General features: G+C 23.3%; 1 protein-coding gene across 3 annotated transcripts; it reads right to left on the reverse strand.

Annotated features, from left to right (window-relative positions):
• Positions 1–3379: 3379 nt before the first annotated feature.
• On the reverse strand, positions 3380–6906 carry LOC112604254 (pyridoxal phosphate homeostasis protein). Of its 3 annotated transcripts, none has more exons than XM_025353208.1 (7): positions 6817–6906; positions 5858–6034; positions 5634–5771; positions 5355–5565; positions 4848–4990; positions 4689–4787; positions 3380–3671 (listed from the first exon to the last, which is right to left on the reverse strand). In XM_025353208.1, exons 2-7 carry the CDS (start codon positions 6026–6028, stop codon positions 3597–3599), a joined length of 837 nt encoding a protein of 278 aa, XP_025208993.1. In that variant the 5' UTR covers positions 6029–6034; positions 6817–6906; the 3' UTR covers positions 3380–3596. The 3 variants fall into 3 exon arrangements, with proteins under 3 accessions (XP_025208993.1, XP_025208992.1, XP_025208995.1); XM_025353210.1 differs by having other exon boundaries at positions 3384–3671; positions 5858–5995; positions 6817–6903; XM_025353207.1 differs by lacking the exon at positions 6817–6906 and having other exon boundaries at positions 5858–6102.
• Between the last annotated feature and the right edge of the window lie 17001 nt (positions 6907–23907).

Below are 23907 nucleotides of genomic sequence, written 5' to 3' on the forward strand. Positions count from 1 at the left end.
GTCACACTTTATTAAAACAAATTTATTATTACATAACAATATGCTCAATATCACTACAATCATATTTAATTCCTTATAAAAATATAGTTAATCGTTGGAACTAAGCATTCAAAAATATATCGTTGGTGCTTACTAAAACATTTTATGTATTTTTCTATTATAACACTCTTAATTTAATTATTTATTTATTTGTGTAATTTTTATTGCATACCATACCATACCACACATGTACATATTTTATTAATGTTTTTATCTATTTTAATTTATTATTTATATAAAAATGATATTTGTTAAGTATTATAAATATTATCATTATTAGATATTAATAAAGTGCCATTGCCATATTATTATACTATTTAACCTCGTTTTAACATAATTATTAATTTATGAGTTATAAATTAAAACAATTAAAAACAGCTAGTAAAAATAAAATAGGTACTTAAATCTAAAATGTTTATTGTTTGTTAGAGTAAATTTTATTATTACCTTGATTGATATCAATTTTTTTTTAAATTTAATTCTAATTTGAAAAAAGTAAATAAAGCCAGTAAAATGTTTATTGTTATATTTTAATTTATTCTGGGTACAGTCTTGCTTCTACAAATGTTGAAATAGATTATTCAGATTATTGTGTGCTCTTTTCAACTCTATTTAACAATAACAAATTATAAAAAAATAATTTCAAAAAAAATATCAAAGCAATACTTATTCATGAAACATAATATTTTATACATATATAGGTACATATTATCTTAACTCCTATAAGTAACTTGAAAGGATTATGATTACCTATACTAGAATATGTCATGTACTCATATGTGTTAATATAAGTATGTTTAAAAAAATATTATTCACTTTGATATAAATTTTAATCAACTAAAGACATTTATACTCATATAATTTAAAAGTACATTTTTATTAATGTACCAGTTACTTATAAAGTTGTAAGACTGTAAGAGTAAAATTTGATACAAGATAATAGATAATAATATAATTACATATTTATATCGATAAAAAAAAAAGATATATTGATTAGAAAAATAACTTTTTCAAATTGTTAAATAGTTCAGTGTAAACTGTTTTACAAATTAAAATGATTATATTTTATCCAATTTTTCACTAAGCTTGGGAATTTCTTACTTTTGTGATTTAAATGTTTCATGTTTATTTTATTTTTCTTTCTTTATACTTAATCGTATTATTACCATAATATTCCATTATGACTTAAGTAAATGCCCCTTTTAATAATTAATTATAAGTAAATTTTTAGTAATTGTTAAAAATTATAATTATGCTTTATTCATACTTAGTCTCAACTTCGGATTTGTCTTTAAATCAAAAACAAAGACAATTTTCAGTCTGCATAATAATACAATAAGTAAATTTGATAACTTAAGATAAAGTTCAATTGCTGTCACACTTACGATAAAAACAAAAAAAATTATCTACCTATAAAATAAAGAATATATTACAATTAATGTATTACAAATGCTTAATACTATATTAATACTTTTAATTGATGGATTAATTGTCTTGTAATTCTAAGAATTAATTTTTTAAATCTATTGATATTTAATACCTATAGAGATAATAACTGATTGTAGACCATATACTTTCAATTGTTAAAAATGAACTTCTTATTGGAATTAGGTCTAAGGTCTATAAAATATGATTAGAAATCATCTAAGCGATTATAAAAATGTATTTATGAATTATTATATGAATATATACTAAAATCTTATAGCTATTAAGATAATATTTTGTAAAAAGTCAAAGTACTATCTAGTATTTTTCAAAAGAAGCAAATCCATTATCTAATAAAACCTCTATTACTAGGCACTGTCATTAATTATAAATTTATAGATAGTAGTAGTCTATAGAATAATAGAATAGTCTACAGTAGAATTATTCTACTGTTTATAATTTTAAATAAATGGATATTCTTTTTACGTTTATATATACTTCTATATTATGAACAAAGTGATGAATATATAAATTTTGAAATGTTTTTTTTTTTTATGTGTACACATTTTACAAAAGAAAAACTGCTTTAAATTTCAACTTCATGGTTGTTTTTTGTAGCAAACTTGATATGGTTGGTACTTTTAGGAAATCAATGTTAAAAATTTATTAGTACTTCAATTACTTTTAAGTTTATTTGATGAAAATTAAAAAAAAAGTTAAAGAGCAGTCATAAAAATTTTTTATGAGTAATTATTGAAGTTTAAATTTTTACGATACATATTAGATATTTAAACAAATACCTAATAACAATTTATCCTCAGCCAATTATTGTTACTAGTTTACTTATTATCCAAAAAATATTAATCGTATTAACTTGAAACATTCAACAATTAATTTTTATACACTATACTTTTTAAAGAAACTTTAAAAATATTTAGACAAATGTCTAAGTATAGGCATATATATTTTTTTAATTTTTTGTGTTGTTAAAAATTCATTAGCTTGATAAATAAGCTTGAAAATTTAATACAAGATTTCATATTAATTATTTTAATCGCAATTTAAAAATATTGAAAATACACTAATACAATTTTTTTTATAATCTTGGAAGTTCAAATTTGATAAAATTTCTAGATGATGATCGAAAAATTATTAAAAGATTTCTTATAAGTAATTCTTACTGAAAATCAAAAATCTTAAAACATGCAAGCATAATATGTTTTGATAGACATTTGAAGATCAACTTTTAACAATAATATATATTTAAACTAAAAATAGTGATTTTAGTTATTTTGGTATAATTTTAAAATATTGAGTAATTGAAACTTTTACATGTATTATTATATAGGTATCTTTCTATATAAAATGACATTTTTAAAATGCTTAGATTAATTTTAAGGCATTTCTCATTTATGCCATTTACTTATTCATACCATTCTATGAAAAGTCAATATTGACAGTAATTAACAATGATGTAAGAAATTTTATACTCTTGTCAAAATTTTATTCAACCTACGTATTAATAGATTACCTAATAGTAAAATAAATTAATATAATAACAATATAAATTTATAAAAAAAATATTTTCATTAATTAAGTCTGAAAAAAATTGTCTTCATTCAAAATCTTTTTGTTTATTTATCATTGAATTCAATTTTATTACTTTAGGTACAGTCAACTAGTGATTAACAAGATACATTTAACAGTTTAATTACTAATATATAATAGAGCAATTACTTACAAGGTGAATTTTTTTTCAATAAAGTTATTTTTCAACAGTAAAATATACAAAAATTTTATAAGCCATGCATATTTAAAAAAAAATAACTTTCACTTCTTAAAAAATAAAAACATTAAAATAATTGATAATAAGCTTACAGTAAATTTGTCTATATAATATTTAACATTTTTTTTATTTTATTCATAAACACTTTATATGTGAAAACCAGTTGACCAAATTGTAAGTTGTATGAGTATTTTTAAGTACATTTATAATTATATAGGTATTTCTAAATTTCTTGGGTAACATTATACTAAGATGTTTAGTTCACAATAAAAAAGTATCTTATTTAAATTAAATGAATATAAGATAAATCAAATATATTTTTTAATGAATTACTATTATAAATAAATCATTGCTTTTCTTTTCTTGGGCGAAAACCAAAAATACTACTTCCAACTCGAACATTTGTACTTCCTAATTCAATCTAAAATATCAAAAATATATAAATAATGATATATATTTATAATTTTACTGTTATATTTTAAAGGTAAAATAACAATAATAATATTAGAACAATTTAAAAAACAATATTGTACTACTCAAATGACTAGATGAACTAACTTATAAAATGAGTGATAACTATTACCAATAAAGACACGTTGTTTTCAGTTATTAAATTTTTTTTCTAGTTGAAATAAAAAACTAACTAATTCCAATCTAACTTTCATCTATATAAATTATTCTCAATGAGCTTTTCACATAGGCCCATCAAACTAAGTCCAAACACATACAAAAACACAACTTAATTTACTTAGACCATTTCTAAAAATTTAAAATTTAACTCAAATTTAATACTCTTTTTATATAATATAATGCCATAGTTAGACCAGTCTGGTCATATGGCATAAAAATTTATACAAAACCATTTAACATATATCTTATTCAAACATTCCAGTTTATTAGTCTTAGATTTATATCTGGAGCTCCATAGCTTATTATAAACAAATCATTTTACAAGTACCTTAAAATACTCATTGTCAAAGAATTCGCAAAAATTAATTTTAAACGTTTCCACACTTAGTTAATAAATTACTCAAATCCTCTCATCCAAAATATATTTTCTTTATTTCTTCCTGGTAATATTAAATGTTGCTTAAAACAAAATTAGTCTAGAAATTTGCTTTAATACACATAATATAATTATAGATAAAAATAATAATAAATATTCCGAGGAGTTGTTGTTATTGAACTATTTTCCTCCTTAAGTAATTAATAAGAAGTAAATTATATAATCTTCTAACATACTTATCGTTTTAATATAACAGATTGTAAATATGTTTTAAAAAATAAACATTTTTTGTTCTTTTATGTTATTTAATATTATTAATTTATTGTTATTAATAAAAAAATTGTTTAAAAAACTTTTGCCCATAAATATTATTAAAATAAAAATGTTTAATATGTTATATACATTGATATTAGTGTTAAATAATATACTTACAGCATGTTCAAAATCATCAGACATGCCCATAGATAATTCCATTTTGGATGGATTTAATTGTAATTTATCGCAAACATTTCTTTTACAGTCAATCAGAGTCTAAAAATATAAAAAAACCATAAATAATGTTCAATATATTGTATAAAAATATGTAAATACCAAAAAATCTGGATTTGGTCCTTGAGAACAATCATAACCATACTGGCCTATTGTCATTAAACCAATCAGTTCTAAATAGTCACATTTCTCAATAATAAATTTATATAAATCTACTACTGAATCAGTTGTAGTGCCAAATTTTTCTGCAAAATAACATATGTATCTCAATGTATGTTTTTATTATAATATTAGATCTAGTATATTTAGTTATTATTATTAGTAGTAGTTTTTTAGTATTGAAGTTAAATTAAAATGCCATTCTATACCCATGTTTATCAGTTTGTGCTAAACTTATGTTGTTCAACTTTGCAGTTGCTTAAAATATTTATATTATTATTCAAAATTAATTATGTAGATACTTTTAAATTTATATAGTTTTAATTACCTATACAGCTTGATTGATTTTTAATTTGTAGGTATATTTATTATTAAATTTAATTAATTAGACAGTAAATTAAATAAAATAATTTAACAACTAATAATATTAAGTTTTTTATTTTTACTTACCTTTTTCATTACTAGTGTTGACTTGAACCATTATTTTTAATTTACTTTCTTTGTTAAGTTTTTTCCATCCATCATTAACAGCACTTGCTAATTTTTCACTATCAATTGTCTCAATAACATGTAAACCGGGAACCATTAATAGTTTCGGAACTTTGTTTTTTTGTATGTGACCAATAAAATGCCATTTGATGTCTGGACATTTATTTAATATCTTTATAAATAATTAATAAATCATGATAATTACTTAAAAATCAAATCAATGTCAAATAGTATACTTACTTCGACATCAGTTGATTTAGAGATCAATTCTTGAACATAGTTTTCTCCAAAATGCCTTTGACCATTCTCGTAAATACCAATTATGTGTTCTATAGGTTTTGTTTTACTAACAGCAACTAGCCTTGGTTCTCCATAGCACTATATATACAATATAATAAGTTAATTATTTTATTAAAAAAAAAAAAAACTCTTTTTATATAAATAAATTAAAAGTGAATGATTACCTCCTTTTGTTTTTGTGATACAACTTTAATTCGATGTTTAACATCATTTAAACCATCAATAACATTTTCCAAAGTACTCATTTTCTTTTTATTATAACTCAAATGCAATGAAATGAAATTTTTTAATGTTAATGTAGGCTTGCAAATCAATAAGAATGATTTTATAAACATTACATTCTTGACATCAAAAAAGAAGTATAAGACATATTATACTAGTTTTTCTTAAATAAATGTATATGTTAGTAGGTATTGATTAATACAATGGTTAAAAATTAATAATTATAATAATTTATGTAACAGATGACTATAATACAAGTACATAATTTGTAAAATAATTTTTTATCAAGTAAAAAAAAGTGTTAGAATTACCTTACTAACAGAAATAATTAAAATACTTTTATTTGAGTAATTTGATAAAAAAAACCTAACTGTTAATTCAAATATTTTTTAACATAAATTAAAAAAAAAAAAAATTGAATTGTATTGAAATTTTATTTTCCAATGACTTCAACATTAAATAATATTTATTTTTTCATTTAGAATGTAATCAACAAACTAATCATTCTGTATTTAGAGTATGTGATTATAATAATAATTACAAAATTATTGGATTTAATCAATACTTTATTTTACCATGACCTGTTATAACATAATACAGAATCAATATAGATAAGTATAACAAGTCATAAATTTTAAAATTATAGAAATTACAATAACCATAGACTCAAAAAGTCTATGACAATTAATTATTTTGGATAGAAACAATAGTACCTACATTTTTAATAAAAATTCCCAACTCAGATAAATATACAAGACAACTTAAATGATAATATAATTTATAATTTGTTACAAATAATAATTATTATTTACAAAACATAATACTTTAAATTGTAAATTGAGTAGGTACTATATACTATAAAATATTATCAAAATTATAAAATTAAATATTTGGTACGCACCACTATGAGTGGTTTCCTGTATTTGATTAAATAAAATGTGTTGTAAATAATTAAGTATTTTAATTTTAAGTACTAAAAAAAATTAAGTAAGTATAAATACGAAAATGAAAATTATACAATCTCAATTTTTCAGCGATTAAACTTTAAATCTTAAAAAAAATTGATAAGATATCATATCACTACTCTAGCTATGTAGGTGGATTCCCCGCCGCGGTAGTCAGCGAGTGATTACAAGCAGTGGTATATTGTACAGTTGCACGTTACCACAATACTATTAATATTAATAATATTTATGGTGACCAGATTTAAAAAATAAAAAATAAGTAAATATTATTTTTATAAATTAATACAATATAATAAAAAATTAAACAGCTTTTAATTATTTTGAAACAACATTAGCTATCATAGATTTTTAATTTTATTGATGATCAACAAAAAAAATATTATTATTTCTTACATAAATCACACGACTTTCATGATAAATAAAATTTAATTAATAATCAATTTTTAATGTAAAAAAAAATTAATAACAAGTATTTTGATATATTATCTTGAAGGCCAAACATTTAACTTATTCAATTTGTAATGAGAAATCAATTTAAAAAAAACATAAATATTTTAAATATTTTTGAGACCCATGAATTTCTTCAAGTAATGTTTAATCATTTTTCAACATAAGATATTTAATGACACATTTCATCAAAATTGATATGAACCTCTATTTATGATTTGAATGAAGAAATTTCTAGTAATGTTTTTTTCAGAATTCTAATATTTTTTTGATTTGTTAAAAGAATTTTTCAATTGGTGCGCTTATTTTTGGAAAGCTTAAATTTAATTCACACAACTTTTGTAAATTAGTATCCAACTATTAACTAAAATAGATTTTCTTTTCATGAAACAAAAAAATTCTAGCCAAACCTTCGGCCAATTTAATAATTAATAAATATTATTTTTATTTTAATCAAACATTTTTTTTTATTGTCAAATACAACTTTGACTGACTAATTTCATCAAATATTTGATCTTTATTTGTAATTTTACAACCTAACCACTAGTTTAAATAATCATTACAGTTAAAATCATATTTCTTAGCTTTCAATAAAAATTGACCAGAATAATCTATACTTGTATTTTAAGCCTGAAGTTTCAATAAATATACTTACTATAACTTTTTCGGGTAAAAATGATTCTTCCTTCTTACGAATTATAATTTAAAATAGTTTAAAATATTCTAAAGAAATTTCAAGGGTCATATTCAAACTGAATCAATTTTTACATCTAGTCTAATTCTTAATTATTAAATCTTATCTCTCTAACAGATATTTTTTCATTTGTTTCTGTAAAGAGCTTTTCAGTATATCTAAAATCTTGGCGGGTATTCATTAAGGTGGAATTCTATCCCCCATACTCTGAATATCTATGCTTTTGATCAACCCACATAGCTTTACTCGCTGGTCGCCGACTATGTGTATGATAAGGCTATTATATCAATAAATTCTGACCCCGTAACTGCTTTTCGAAACCTTCAAAATCACCTTTCCCTCATGGAAGACTAGTATACAAAATGAAGGCTAAAATAAATCAATTTAAATCCAATAATACCACATTTACATTTACCCTTAGACTTGCGGCGCCTAGTCCAGTTATCTTTATCTGTGGGCTATAGTACTCAAATTCCAGTCCCTCAAACAGTAAAATATCTTCAACTTACTTTAGACCGTAGACTAACCTGAGCCCAGTATATAAAATCTAAACAATTACATCTAAATTCTTGATTACGCTTTCTTAAAACATTTCTTAACGATAATAAACACAATAACATAGTAACACTTATAAATCTATAATCAAATAAGTCTAGACGTATGATATACACTATACCAACAGCTATGGGGCAATGAAAAAAAAAATCAAACCTAAATAAAATCCAAACTTTTAAAAATATAGCGCTCAGAAAACTTTTAAATGCTCCCTCTTACGTCTCAGACTACATTATCTATTCTGATCTCAAAATGAAATTAATACGTCATGAAGAAGTTAAAATTCATTTTCAATGCTTCCACAACAGCATTACCTCCAACAGTAACCCATTAATACGAAATTACGAAACTTCGCAATCCCTTCTATTCCTACTTCCTAGAAACCTACCCAGACGTTTGAAAAGAAAGCTGTATCATGACCTTCTCTTCTCCTCCAATCTTTCAAAACTAGGATAGATACTCTACTAGAATAGAGTAAAATAAAAAAAAAAAATAGTCAACAGTGTGTTGATATGATTGAGTGTCATTAATAGATGATTTCTCACATCAAAGTTCCTCCTGTATATATACCTATTTTATTTTTATTATTAATAGTGTATGTGATTATATTACCTAATAAAATTAATAAGTATGTTTTCTGCTTTAATTATATAATCTAATTGTACTTCTAAAGTATAAATTGTTTATTTCAAACAAAGAAATAAAAAAAAAAACTTTATTAGCATATATTTTGTTATCTTCAATCTTTAAAATTGCTTGATGAAATAATGGTGCATTTTGAAATTTAAAAACATTATTTTATTAATAAATTAGTAATCATTACATAATTTAAAATGAGTACATTTATATGTATTTTATAACTAATTACTAATTATTACATTTGTAAACTATTTCTTTAGAAAAGTAGAATAGGTATAAACGTATACGAAAAAAAAAAAAAAACTATCCTTATAAAATAAGTACATCTGATCACTATTATATTATTATATTCATGAATATTTTTGTATGTTTATAATTACTAAAATACCTATTGAATATTAGAATAGGTACCTACGACGGCTACATCAAAACATTTAAATTTGAAAATATTCATCTACTTCACTGTGCGGATAGCTAGATAGGTGGATATTAATATGTAACTAGAGAAATTGTTATATCTTAAGTCTTAAACAATGCAATTTAATTTGGTGAATGGAAAGAAAATTGTGTATAGCACGGACCACACGTTCTATGCAAATAACGATGGTAGTGGAATGCCGCCTTTATGTAGATAACTATAAAGGTAAGAGTCAAGAGGCTATTATATTAATTTATTATTATAATTAATTATAATTTTTATATAATTAATTAAAACGTTATTACTTGTTGTTATACGTTTTCGCCACATCGTGCAAATTGCATAATTAAAAAAAAAAAAAATGCAAGTCGGACATTATTACGTAAACTTAAAAATACGTATAGGTACTTACTTGTTACATACTTAATACTTAAATACATGCATGATATATAGCATAACTGATAGAGCCTTACCTATATATATATATGTGATAAATATTTATATTCATTATGTGTGTATACTGTATAGCGTATATTGCATGTTGTATTAAATTTCAAAATTTTGTCAATTTTATGGGCACCCTAAGGCTACTCGTTTTTCCTCTTTGAATGGTAAATGCATTATTCTGACTTACCGGGCACGCAGCGCATTTATGTATAATAATAATGCCTAATCTATCATAACAATAATAACAATAATAATAAATAATAATAGCGTACAACGTAAAAGCACAATATATAACTATATAATGTATTTATGGTTACAAAATAATAGTTATTTTTATTGTGTTGGTATTATTGAGTATATTATGCATCATGAGGACATTATATAAATATCAGGCTATTTAATAGACTCTATTATAATAGCCTAGGTGTATACTAAAATGATCGATTTAACTTTGTAAGATATTCATTATTTCAAAAATATTCATGATTTTTAAAAATATTTTTTTACATAATTTCACATTGTTTAATAACAAAGGTTATATAAAAAAAAATGCATTTTTTAACGATTTTTATCATCTTTTTTTTTTAGTTACAACATGCATTTTTTATTTTTTATTCTATACCAAAATATTGTTTGCTGTACAAATTGAATTTTGAATGAGTAGTTATGAACTTTTAGAGGATGTCAGTGCATTATTTGTGTTCTTTGTATGACCCACACGCAACATATCAAATTTGTGTTTAACAACTTTATTTAATTTATTTAACAGAACCAACCTTGTGCTATTATAGATTTAATATTTTATATACAGTGAATTGGGTTATTATTAAATTTAAATTTAAGAATATTATCTTTGTTCAGTCTGTTCTTAAATTGCTATTTTTAAGATATTTCAATTTTAAAACGAGATATTATAAGTATTTTTTAATTTACAATATTTTATCAGCTTATATAGTTTGTATTAAAATTGAAATATCGCGAAAATCATGTAAGAAGACAGTTAATATTCTTAAATTTAAGTTTGATAATAGGTCAACTTACTCGAATAGGTACTAAAGCTAAGAACACAAAATTGTTTCAGCTGAACATAAAATTTCTAATATTGCTCGTGAGTCAGAGAGATAAAACAAACAGGGCGATTAATTATTTACATTTAGTATTTAGTCATTTAGATTATCAAAGTGAGATGGAACAGGAACACTCACACCCTGCAAAATGTTTTTCCACTACTCCACTACACTACTCATCTTTTTTTTAACCATGCTATTTTTACACTAACCATTGGCGGTAGATACAATAAAATGAATGCTAGATGAATAATAAATGTACATTTGATAAAGGAACCATATAGTAACAGCATTTTGGAAGGTGTTTATATTTATCATATTTTATATTTTATTTGAAGATATAGAAAAATCTCTTAGCCATTAGTGCTTAAGTCTTTTTGCAGGATAATCAGGGAGTGACAGAAATTTAAAAAAAGTGATTGTGAGTGGTTGGGTGTGTAGTTGTGGGATTTTCGGTAGAATATGTATTGTTTATTATTTATTTATTAAGGTTACGTGAAGGTCAATATTTAGGAATAGTTTGAGACATACTAAAGAGCGTTGGTGATTTTGGTTGAAAAATTCGGATCTTTTTAGTATTTGATAATTTTGCTACAACGCCTACAACCCATAGCTGAATCGCTTGAATCCCGTAGGATCAGATTGATTTGAAGAGTAAGTATAGATATTTTTTAATTTTAGGTTGAGTTTAGATGATTTGTTTAGGATATGTGACAAAGAAGAGAGAGCAGTCTTCGACCAAGATATAGTTTACTCGTGGTGTATGTGTTTTACCAAGGTTTTTAGTATTTTATCAAATAGTAAGCTTAAGTACTGAACAGTACTAAAATGAGGAATAATTAAGTGTATAATTTAGTGTGACTAGTGACTGGTGAGGGTTGTTGTTTCCAAAGTGTGAAAGTTGTATGAATTGATTTGTTTTTGTTTATTTTAACACGCCAACGGGAGTACTATAGAGAGACTACATTGCAAAATATTCCTCTGTCATCTGCGTGTTAAACAACTATTGCACTAAATGCGTAGGTTGATCTGCTGCATAAACATTACTCAAAGCAAGAGAGAAGCAACCGCTTCTTGGAAAATAAAATGTGAAGTATATAAGAATATTCTGATCCAAATCTAACTGTAAAATAAATAATCTTTTACTTAAGTAAGGTTTAAAAATAAATAATAATACAAAGATAACGTTTTAAGTTTTTTTGATCGAAATACTTCAAATAATATTCTTCTTCGAAATACGAAATTAAAAATACATATTGTCATTCAAGAGTAAAAATCTTTAACAGTGATGATAAAAAAATAGTAATATAATTTTTTTCTAAAATTATTGTTTTATAATGACTTAAAATTATGTTTGAATGTCTTACGTTAAATTAATAATAGATCATCCTATATAGTAGTGCCTAGCTTATTAATTTATTTTAAAGCTAAAAAGTATATACCGATAAGTGCTTAACCTATCTAATGCACACAATACCGTTTTATGTACAGCAATTATATTTTCTCTTTTCACGCGATTGTTTATAGATTATTAGATTATTATGAGATCGATCCGGTAAACTTTGTTCGCCTCCTTATTCCGATTAAACAATTACCGGTATTTGTTTTCTGCTTATCGGTTGATCTCGTATTCATACAATTACTGAACTACAACATAATATAAACCTCTACAATATTATGTTCATACGTGGTAGGATAGTCAAGCAAAGAAAAAACAAGAAAAAAATTTAATTTAAATTGTTCATCAATCATTATTCTATATTATCTGTGTACATTATTGTAAACGTCATATTACGCAGCTCGTACACATGAATATCATTTTCAATAAATATATTATTTTCACAAACCCGTTTTATTTACTAGTGCATTAATTACGGATTCGTAGAACATCGATTGCTTTTCTGATTTTGTCACCTCTTGATTCGAATCTAAAGTATCTATATTATGTACTAACTCATCATCTGTCAGCACCAACATAAAGACATCTGTTAAAGGAAAAACCAGAATACCTAACGCTTACAGTCATTCTGCGATTCATTGCAGGTAAAAATTTAATTATCTATAATATAAGCTTACTTAAGTTATGGAAATAGTTTTTATAAAAAAACAGATTTATTTCCAGCTATTATTTTGAAACGCAATACCCTACATTTGGTTAAATGGTTGTAAACAAAAACAAAGTACACGAAGTAACTAGTAAATACTGAATTTATCTATATATTATTATCATAAACATATTCACAACCAAAACAAATAATATTTTTGTTATAGAAGCAAACTATATACTTATAGTTTTATAACATATTAACATGTTATTAGTGTTTATATAAGTTATAACCATATTATACCGTAAATTTTAATCTAGATGCTTATAAATTTATAATATCCCTATTTTTAAAACATAGTACATTGCCGTGATTATTAACACTATACTAAAACTATAATAATAATGTCGTATTATTAATTTAAATTAAAAACTATTCATTATTTGAATAACCGGAGTGCCATAAAACGGATTATCAAAAACGTTATAGTTTGATGATTAGATATTTAAATGTTTAAGAAAATATAGTTTAGTAATATAAACAGATAATCCGTAGAATCAACATTAACAACATGTATTGAATAACTATACATTGTATAATTACTTACTACAAAAAAAGTGGAAGTAAGTAACCGCTATGCTGTATAGTAGATGTCGTGTGCATGTACTTCATCATTCAGTAAGCCACTGTAATGTATATATTAAATTTGGATGCAAATATGCAATCATTATGTACGTAACATAATTACGTAATAATGTAATAACTAAAATTATTATTGTACTTTGTTTAAAATTTAAAATATATAATTTAGTTTAAATTTTTACTTCAAATGTCTATAAATAAAAATTATGTTTATATATACATATTAAACATATTATTAAGATATTTTTGTTTTAGCATAAACTACTTATGAACAATATTTTATTAAATTTTCAATCCTTAAATATAAAAACTGTCATCTTATATATTTTTAATCAAAAATAATTTACATATTTTCGTGATTTCAAGGAATTTTGTTAAAAAATTTAATTAAATAAGGGGTCTATGACTTGCAAAATTTCTAGTTTATTATATTTTAGATATTTAAAACTATTATAACCATTACTGATATATTTAATAAAGAGAACAAACTACATAACACATTTCCAAACACAATAGAAAAGGTTTATTTAGAATTCACAAACATAAAAATTCATTAAAATATTATAGTATATCAACAGACAAAAGTATTGATAATCAAACAAAAAATTTTCAATGAAAAACGTTTTTTATTTTCTTATTCTAATAAAATTAATAACATTCATATTAAATAAAAAAATGAATCCTCTTCTTTTACGAAAATCGTATATCTATCTGAGTTTTCGCCTTCTGGTTTCGATTCTCAAGCAATGAATAGCATCTAATCTGTAAAAGAAAAAAAATTAAAGTTTAGTACACACTTTGAAGGTGAATCTATACTTTTAAGGTACTATAATAGACAATAGCTCATAAACACAATTTAAAGAGCCGGTTAGGTCAACATCATTAAAACCTAACCAAATTTCAAACACAGCTATTGTAAATTAAATATATAGAGGTTATCTGTTACAGTCTATTATTTATATAAATCGTTAAAAATGTGTAAAATGTATTAATTTAATAAGTACCTACTAAATGTATTGATTCGTGATGTCGTCCATTGGCAGTTATTTTTTCGATTTTAGCTAGCATTATTCTCTAATTGTTTCTTAATTGGTATTGTAATTTATTTTGCGGGGGTCTGTTTATAATATACTGTATACTCAGGTGAAATGAAACTCAAGGTTAATTACAGAATAACTTTATGGTCCCCATAATGGCAATGTAATAATAAAATGTGATAAACAAATCTTTTAAGTTCTAAACAATAATTGTTAAATGGTGATATTTGTATTACTTAATTTAAGTTAGGAGATCCCACCACGGTGATAGGATATGATTATTTACAGCTCTTTATAAGAAAAATTGGAATTACGTCTATATGCAATAACCATTATATCGCATTTAAGGGGTTTTTTAATTTAACCTTCAAGATCTATACTAAGTACCTACTTCTGATTATAAAATATTTATTTTTTTACACTATTTAACTTATTAAAAATTGATTTTTTATATCATTAAAACATATCATAGAAATTCATAGTATACAGATAACTAATTAATGATTTATATTATCTACATGTTGCAATATTTTAATTATCTAACTGGAAATTGAGATAACAGAATATATAAAATATTTATTACTGCATGAGGTATTTTAAAGTAATTTTATTATTGTTAACTATTTTTTTGTTGTATAAATATCACATGTACTTATAGTTGAACACAGTTAAGTAAAATAAAAATAATTACATTTTTTTAGTAGTAAGCAAATTGTTAACATTATCTACAGTAAGGTAAATAAAAAATAACGCGATATTGGGAACACTAAAATGTATTTTTGGAAATATTTTTATACAACTGTGTGTATAGGTAAGTATATCTAATTTTTTATAATATATTTGGTATATCGTGAAGTATTTAGAATTTTGTATTGTAGGGAGGGTAGAATGGAATCTCTATCATTCTCAATATGTAGTTGATTTAAAAATGTAATAATATAATTATTATTTTTATCAATATTTTTTTTTTTTTATGTGCAGCAAATAATATTTTTTTGTTAAATATAAGAAACATTTAGACTAAAATAAGTAACAAATATGACACGATGATAAGATTTTTATTTAAAGGAGCTACCATTAATAATACTTTTTAATGTATTGCTTTTTTAAAATTATTTTCTATCAAATCTTATAATAAATCATTGCATTATTTGGGCTTTAAATGTCTTGGCCTATTGAGGGGGGATACTTGGTATTGTAGCGGAAGAAAATTTTTTGATTAAGGGTTCATATGAGTCTGAATGATTGTGGATTATTATAATTACACGATGTGATACCAAAATTTTATACAGATCATTAGGTACCAGAGAAGTGAAATATTGTTTGATAAAAAACAATACTTATCATAAAAAATATATGGCATTTAAACATGATTACTTTATTATATAATCTATAAATAAATATTAAAACTCATAGTCATTAATATTTATAGCAAAAATTATAATTACTTTCTCTAACTCATCAATGAGTTATGATTAATTATTTGACATAATTTTAATATTTCGGCCTGGAAAACCAATAACTTAAAGATTTTATAATTAAAGTACCTGTAATTATTGCACCTATTTAGTATATAATTTTTTTAGTTTTCCCCCTGTTTATTTTGTTAGAATTAAAAATAAAGAAATTTCATTATTTTTACTATTTTAACATTCATCACAAACTTCTCTTACCATTAAAATATTAGAGCACGAGCTATCTTCTACGGTCTCGTATTTTTTTCTGGTTTATAAGAATACCTATGTAAATGAACATATATATATTCCAGTTCACCTCCATTTCAAACTATAAATACGTCGCAATATCGTAAAAACTTCAACAATTTGAATGTACTAATAAAAATGTAATTAATTTATAATTTATTAATATATTATAGATTATACGAATGTATATATACATACGTGTGAGTTCATTGTTTAATTTTACACAAGTATTGATAAAATAAATAGCAATTTTAAGATATAATAAGATGTCAGTAAATTTATAATATTTATTTCTGCTCATAAGTTATAATTGATCATGAAGTATTTAAATCTAACACGCGTATAAGTTTATCCGTCTTAAATACTACTGCAGTTAATCTTTTGTGATTCAATCATTTAAAATTAGTAAATTATAAATGTATATACAGTATACACATAGAGTATAACATATATTATAACATATACTGTATAGTATACTACCATCATAAATTTTAAAACGTTATTCATATCAATATCTATTAATTATTGTTATTATGTTGAGTGAATACACGTGGATAGATTTATCGATGTTTCAATGATATTTATAGACGCTATTTAATAACATGAAAATTGATAATACATAGCAATATTACAATAATATTTTTTATAATATATTATTAAATTGAATGCTCAATACTTGCATGTAGTTTACAGACGTGTAAATATTTAATAATATTAGAATGATAAATACGTACGTTTGAAAAATATTATGAGAAACTTTCGATTTTTTAATTATTATGGTTTAGCAAGAAAATCGATAGTTTTAGTAAGTCACCTCCTACTAAGATAAACAATAATTTTTGTATTTTTCTTAATAGAAAAAAAAGTTTTTACGTTTCTCTCTCAAATATTAATTTTATATTTGACAGACTAGAAACCTAACGCAATTGTTTTCAAATTAATAATAATAATAATAATATTTTTTATAGATACATTCAAATGGCTGTAATAATATTTATAATACGATATTTGCATGCGCATCACTGCCATTAGGTAACTTTTTTTTTACTATTTGAGTGTAATATTTTCTTTAAATAATGCGATAGATATCTACGATATTATATCATAAACACTTTAATTTTTTTGACGTCACAACTCACTGATTGTATTATTCATTATAACATCGCGACTCGCGTTTAGAGATTTTAGTGGACGAATTTGGAAACATTTTGATATGTATAATATAATATTTAATTAAAGATATATATATATCATATATTGTGTTTTATTGGTGTACACTGTGCATTGTACATTTAAAATTATATATTTTACTTTATTTCGTTTCCTCCATTGCGGTTATCCTTCTTGCTGCACGTTTTTCATTTGTACATAACACATGTAATATAATAATATCAATAATAATAATAATTATTATTATTATTGTTTTTATTATTGTTATTATTATTATGTGCTTAATCGTCACTCGTCGTTTGCAGTAATGTCATGTCATTATATCACGACACCACGGCAGTATAACGATAGCCGCATCAACCAAACAGTACAATATAACAATATTAGATGCATAGATACATACATTTTTTTAAATAGACGTTCAATATTTTATTACTTAGGTACATAGTTACTTCCATATGAAATGCGCCTAACCCACAATAATATTGCATTCCTTGATTTGTCATTGTCTCTGCCACATAAACATATATATTATTATATTATGTGTATATATGTTATTACCTATACGAACGACGCACATGATACTAAAGTGTACATCATACGTGCCGGGCACGTGTTCTACAAATAAAAATATTTAAAAATAATCGGTTACACACACAGATAAATCAACTAGCGTGATTTCATTGAAGTGTGGATTTGAGCGGTAAGCTATTTCATAAACGGGATTAAGGCATGATGTATATATATATATATATATATATATTATAATATATATAGTAGATGATCAAGTCCAAGGATGAATAGTGTTTATCGGGGAAATTATTGATATTATAATATCCCTGCATAATATACAAGTGTATAATAATACGCCGATACGCATATTATGATGTGAAATATAATAGGTACTGTAACTCTGTAAGCACGTATATAATATTATATCACAAATTAATGTGATTATAATTCAGTGGAATACCTATTGTAATTTGGGAAATGGTATAGTATTTAGTAATGTAGGGGTTGTCCTATATATTATACTAAATAAAATTATTGTCGTCAAGTATAGTCGTCTAACATCTTAAATCTTAATACATAATACATTATAACTGCGACTAATTAATATAAGAACACAATCAACATATAAATATCATGATTGATTTGTTTGTATTAAATAGATTTGTGATGTAATATTTATATTTAAATTATTTAATGGTTTCGTTATTTAAATTAATTATTAGTTTATGGTTTATTATAAGTAGGTATAATAAACTTTGATGTTTTTGTTATTTTTTCGTTATTCAAATATATAAGCATCAGGAATAGTAAAAATAGAATACGAAGCGACAACTTCTCAGTTTTGACAGTAAAACTTCTCTTTAATATAGATATTATATGTGTATATAATAAGTCGGTAATAAATAACTAGAAACTTTTAAAATAAATAATTGTTTTCCTATATTAAACCAAAAATTGTTATAAAAATGAAAATAAATTTCTGAACATCATTGCAAGGTGCATTGTCAAGTGCACAATATAAACGATATACTTTTTTTTATAATATTATGCTAATTAAGTACTATATAATATAATATTAATGCAAATCATGTACTATATTATTTTATTATTTGTTAAGTAATTAATTTAAACTTTAGCTAATTTTATTTCACACAATGCTATAATATTGGCGTTGTAGTCGAGCTGGCAATACAGAAAATTGAATTACAGAATATTATTTAACCGGCTATTATCATTCGGCTGCTTGTATCTCACACTAAATTATGTTCGTAGTTACAAGTCACCCTAAGATATAATCTAAATATATTATGTACCTACCTTATGTATATAGTATATTAGTATGTATTTCTGACTGTATGAACCAGGGAGTATTAACTATATATATAAGTGGACAGCCCAGTTTCTTACTGATTTTAATTTTGTATTAAAATAGCTACTAATAATTACGGAATACATAATTTTGATTATTTATTATTTTAATACAATTATACATTTCAGTAAGATGAATTCCAAATTAGGCGTTATTTTTTTATGTACTCGTATGTATACAAGTCTAAGCCATTATTCAAAGTTTTTCCACAAGTAAAATCGTGATTTTTTTCAATAGTTTGATATTAATTTTGTTTCAGTATTGTAATATTTTCTAATACTGTACAATTTATTATTTTATTCGTGATTTATTCTACTTGTATTAGATACCTCCTGAAGAAGCGTTCGGTTGTGTCTGTTGTAATTTGTATACTTACACATAAAGAATTCAGCTGGTTTTTTAAAAAGTTTTTATACCATTGATTCCCAACAATATACCCCCTGCTAACGAAGAGAGATTAGCTCCTACTGTGTACTTATGTATATATTTTCAAATTAAAATTATCGCTCTATAATATTTTTTAACTGAATGAATTGACCGATGGTTGCTTAGTCAACATGTATCAATATAGTTCCAGCCGTTCCAGGTAAATTTCGATTACAAGTAACGACGTGTCTACGTGTAATGATGTGTATTTTGATTATTAATTTAATTAAAAAAATCAGTTAAAAGAATTCCTTAGACCATGTGGTTAACTGAGTTTCTCATATACGCGATGATTGATGTATAAAATATAAATATTACGTTTATGTAGGCATTCGTTCGGCTTAATTTGTGTAATGACTTCCGCGGTTATTACAATTAGATCCGATCATCAATTTAGTTCTAAACAAAATTAAACGGTTCAATATTCTAAGTTTTACTATGAACCTTTGAATAATATACAATAAACGTACACACATATTTGTTTTGTTGTAGTTTTATGAACATATACGTTATTTAACTGAAAATCAATAATAGCTTGTATTTAAATTTCTAATTATCCATGTATAATTATACAAGATATTTAATACTTGCACTTTTCAAACATGTATATAGTTATATAGAATTAAAGTGAAAAAAATACATAAACAGTTTAGACTGTTAATGATAATCACCAAATTATTGTAATTCATATTATATAAAAAAGTTATATGTACATTTTACGCAGTCAATATAATAATTACTTCATATACAATTATGCTATTATAATATCTATAAACTATATGATATATGAGTAATATATCAGTTATACAATTTTCAAATAAGCAAGTATTGAACTTTTATATATTTTTAACAAAATATTTCTATTAATTCATGTGTATATTTTATGTGCCTGTGCATCTACACATTCTACACTATTCAATAATATAATATTTAGACAACATTTGTTTTTTGCAGGTTGAACACTATAAATTATCTACAATAATTTATATTTTCAATTAAAATAAAATAGAAAATAAAGCTATTTTTTGTATTTCTTTATCTGTAGGTAAAACTTTCCAATACAAGTCTTTTAAAGTAATCAAATAGCATACACGATTTGTCCTAATTTTCTTGATAAAATTACGATGAAAAAAACAATGATTTCTACAAATTTACAAACCAACTTACTAAATACAAAATATTTCAATTACTTTTGTTAGTGATGTACTGTATTGAATGGTGGAGAGGTTTTAACTTAGTAACTAAATTGTTAATATATTTATTATTTTATTGTTTTTTTCTTTTATTACTAATTAATTTATAAGCATAGAGTTAAATATTTAAGTGTAATTTACTTTTTACAACTTTGATAGTTATAATATTTTTTTTTTTAAGTATCCTTTTAGTATAACATTAGTATAATATTCTAATTTCAGGAAGGTTTTATATCATAATGTAGTTAGTATATGTGTACTATATATGCAGATTATTTTAATTATCACACTGAAATATTAATCACTGAATAATTGTTAATAATTTATTTAATATAGTTATAAATTATAATCGACGAAATTAACTAGTGTATTTACAATAAATTACTATTCAAATTAACGAAATTGAAGATTGTCGTGCCAGAGTTACTATTTACGAGTTTCCATAAATTATATTCTGGACACTAATACATAATTTATAAATATTGGTCTAAATATTTAATCAAATAAATTATCTATAACTAAACACTTATATTTCTTTTTTAGAAACTCTTTATTAAGCTGATTTAAAACAAAACATTAAAACATTTACACTAACATGATGAAGTCTATGTGAAATTGTTTAAACATATCATGATATAAATTGGGTTGTAATTAGTCGTGATAAAAATAAAAATTTAAATAATATATTCGTCATTTTTAATTATACATCGAGATATATCTCCGCTAATACTCCGGCATTATAGTTTTTATAAAACAATAATAATAATTAGTAACATGTATATTGTGTATTGTATTATTTACTCAACAGAAAATGATAATCGCTTATAACTAAGATTATAAAACTATTATTTTTATTCATTAATGAATCATATTTACGTTTAATTTCAATTAAATTTGTTCCAAGCAGTATACAAATTGACAAACAGCAGCTTAAATACATATTATACTATATTATAAGTAAAATAAAGGCCTTGATACGGTTTGGTTTATATTGAATGCCCGTAGACATAGATGTTTAACTTGACGTATAACTCATAATACCTAAATAAAAAAAAACACCATATTCAACTATTAAATTGTTAAAATAAGAAACTATTATAGGATGAGACTATATGAGTACCTAAGGATCGAATAACAAGGATATTATGTTATTTTCATTATCATAAACTGAGTGCCATTCGAGGCCGTTCGCCTTATATATATTATATACATAAACTAAAATCTGTACACGGAAAGACCACAACATAAATTTATTTTAAAAAGGACATTAAGCATTATATACCTGCTTCAAAATTTTAATATCTTTTAAAATATATATATAGGCAACATTTTTACCTGTATTATTTCCTTGAATTAAGTTTAAGTATGCATCAAAAATATCGTACTGCGCATTTTTACTTAAATCTTAAAGCACTCAATCAATTATTTATCGGGACAGTTTATAATATAAACTTCGGCTAATAATATTGCCTAAATGAATAATAAAAAACAACAACATATATATGTTATATATACACTTACTTAATATAGTATATACATTTTCAAATTACGTTTTATTACATACAAAACTATGTCTAGAAGTCTAGAACGTATTTACTCAAATAATACGTAATTTTATTACCTGGTACTTATGTTGATACTCAATGTCGTCGTTATAAATTCGAAGTTATTGTTCCATCTATATTGTTTCTCTAAAATGAAAACTTTATTACAGATAGATATCTAGCTTTTTCTAAATGGTTTTTAGTAAATAAGCATAACACATTGTAATCATGTTATATATTAACAATTATAAATTCAATTAAAAACCCTCTTCATATAATACAACACATATAGGTACCTAGACTAAAACAAATGGTTCGAAATTCGAATTTTTGTATGTATCTAAATCATCTTTCAAAACTTATAATATAACACGATACTTATAACTCAAACTTCACAGCAATACACGTAATAGTTTATATATGTTTAAATAAAAAATGATAAGCAAAAAAATAATATTTAATAATCAAAACAACAGCTAATAAAAACATATAATTATATCTATGTACGTAATTTTAATATTCGTCCAAATACTATATAAGTACACATTATATTATAAGCCATCTAATAACAAAGTACTGCATGCTGGGTGTATAATTTATAATAAAAGTTAACGTATATAGATACCAATATTTAGTTTAAATGTTAAAATACAGTGTTTACCTATGTCCCTATCGAAGGTACCTATAATATAAATTAGGTAATGTAGTTTGTACTGCATATATTGAAATAGTATATAAGTTTATATGTTATAGTTCACGAATACCTGAACATTCTTTTATACGTAAATAAGATAATTTTTGAATGTGAGTCACAATTAGGAAAGAATATCACTATTTTACTCAACGTCATTAGCGTATACAGTTATAAGATTATACACATTTATTTACATTATAATAAATACATAAATCCAACTAATAAAATTTTACTAGTTCCATAATAAGTTAATATTATAAATAGTCCTATAAACTAGCCTATATTTTTATTTTAAGTAAAGTAGATTTGCATACTGCCCTATTATTGTGCTGTCTCTTTTTTACAAATGAACAAAAAACGAATTTGAGTTCAGCAGTTCCAATTTTGTGTTAATAGTATTAATAGTGAATTGACCTATTATTAA

The sequence above is a fragment of the Melanaphis sacchari genome, unplaced genomic scaffold, assembly GCF_002803265.2.
Source record: "Melanaphis sacchari strain LSU unplaced genomic scaffold, SCAv2.0 Contig11_pilon_pilon, whole genome shotgun sequence".
NCBI lineage: Eukaryota > Metazoa > Arthropoda > Insecta > Hemiptera > Aphididae > Melanaphis > Melanaphis sacchari.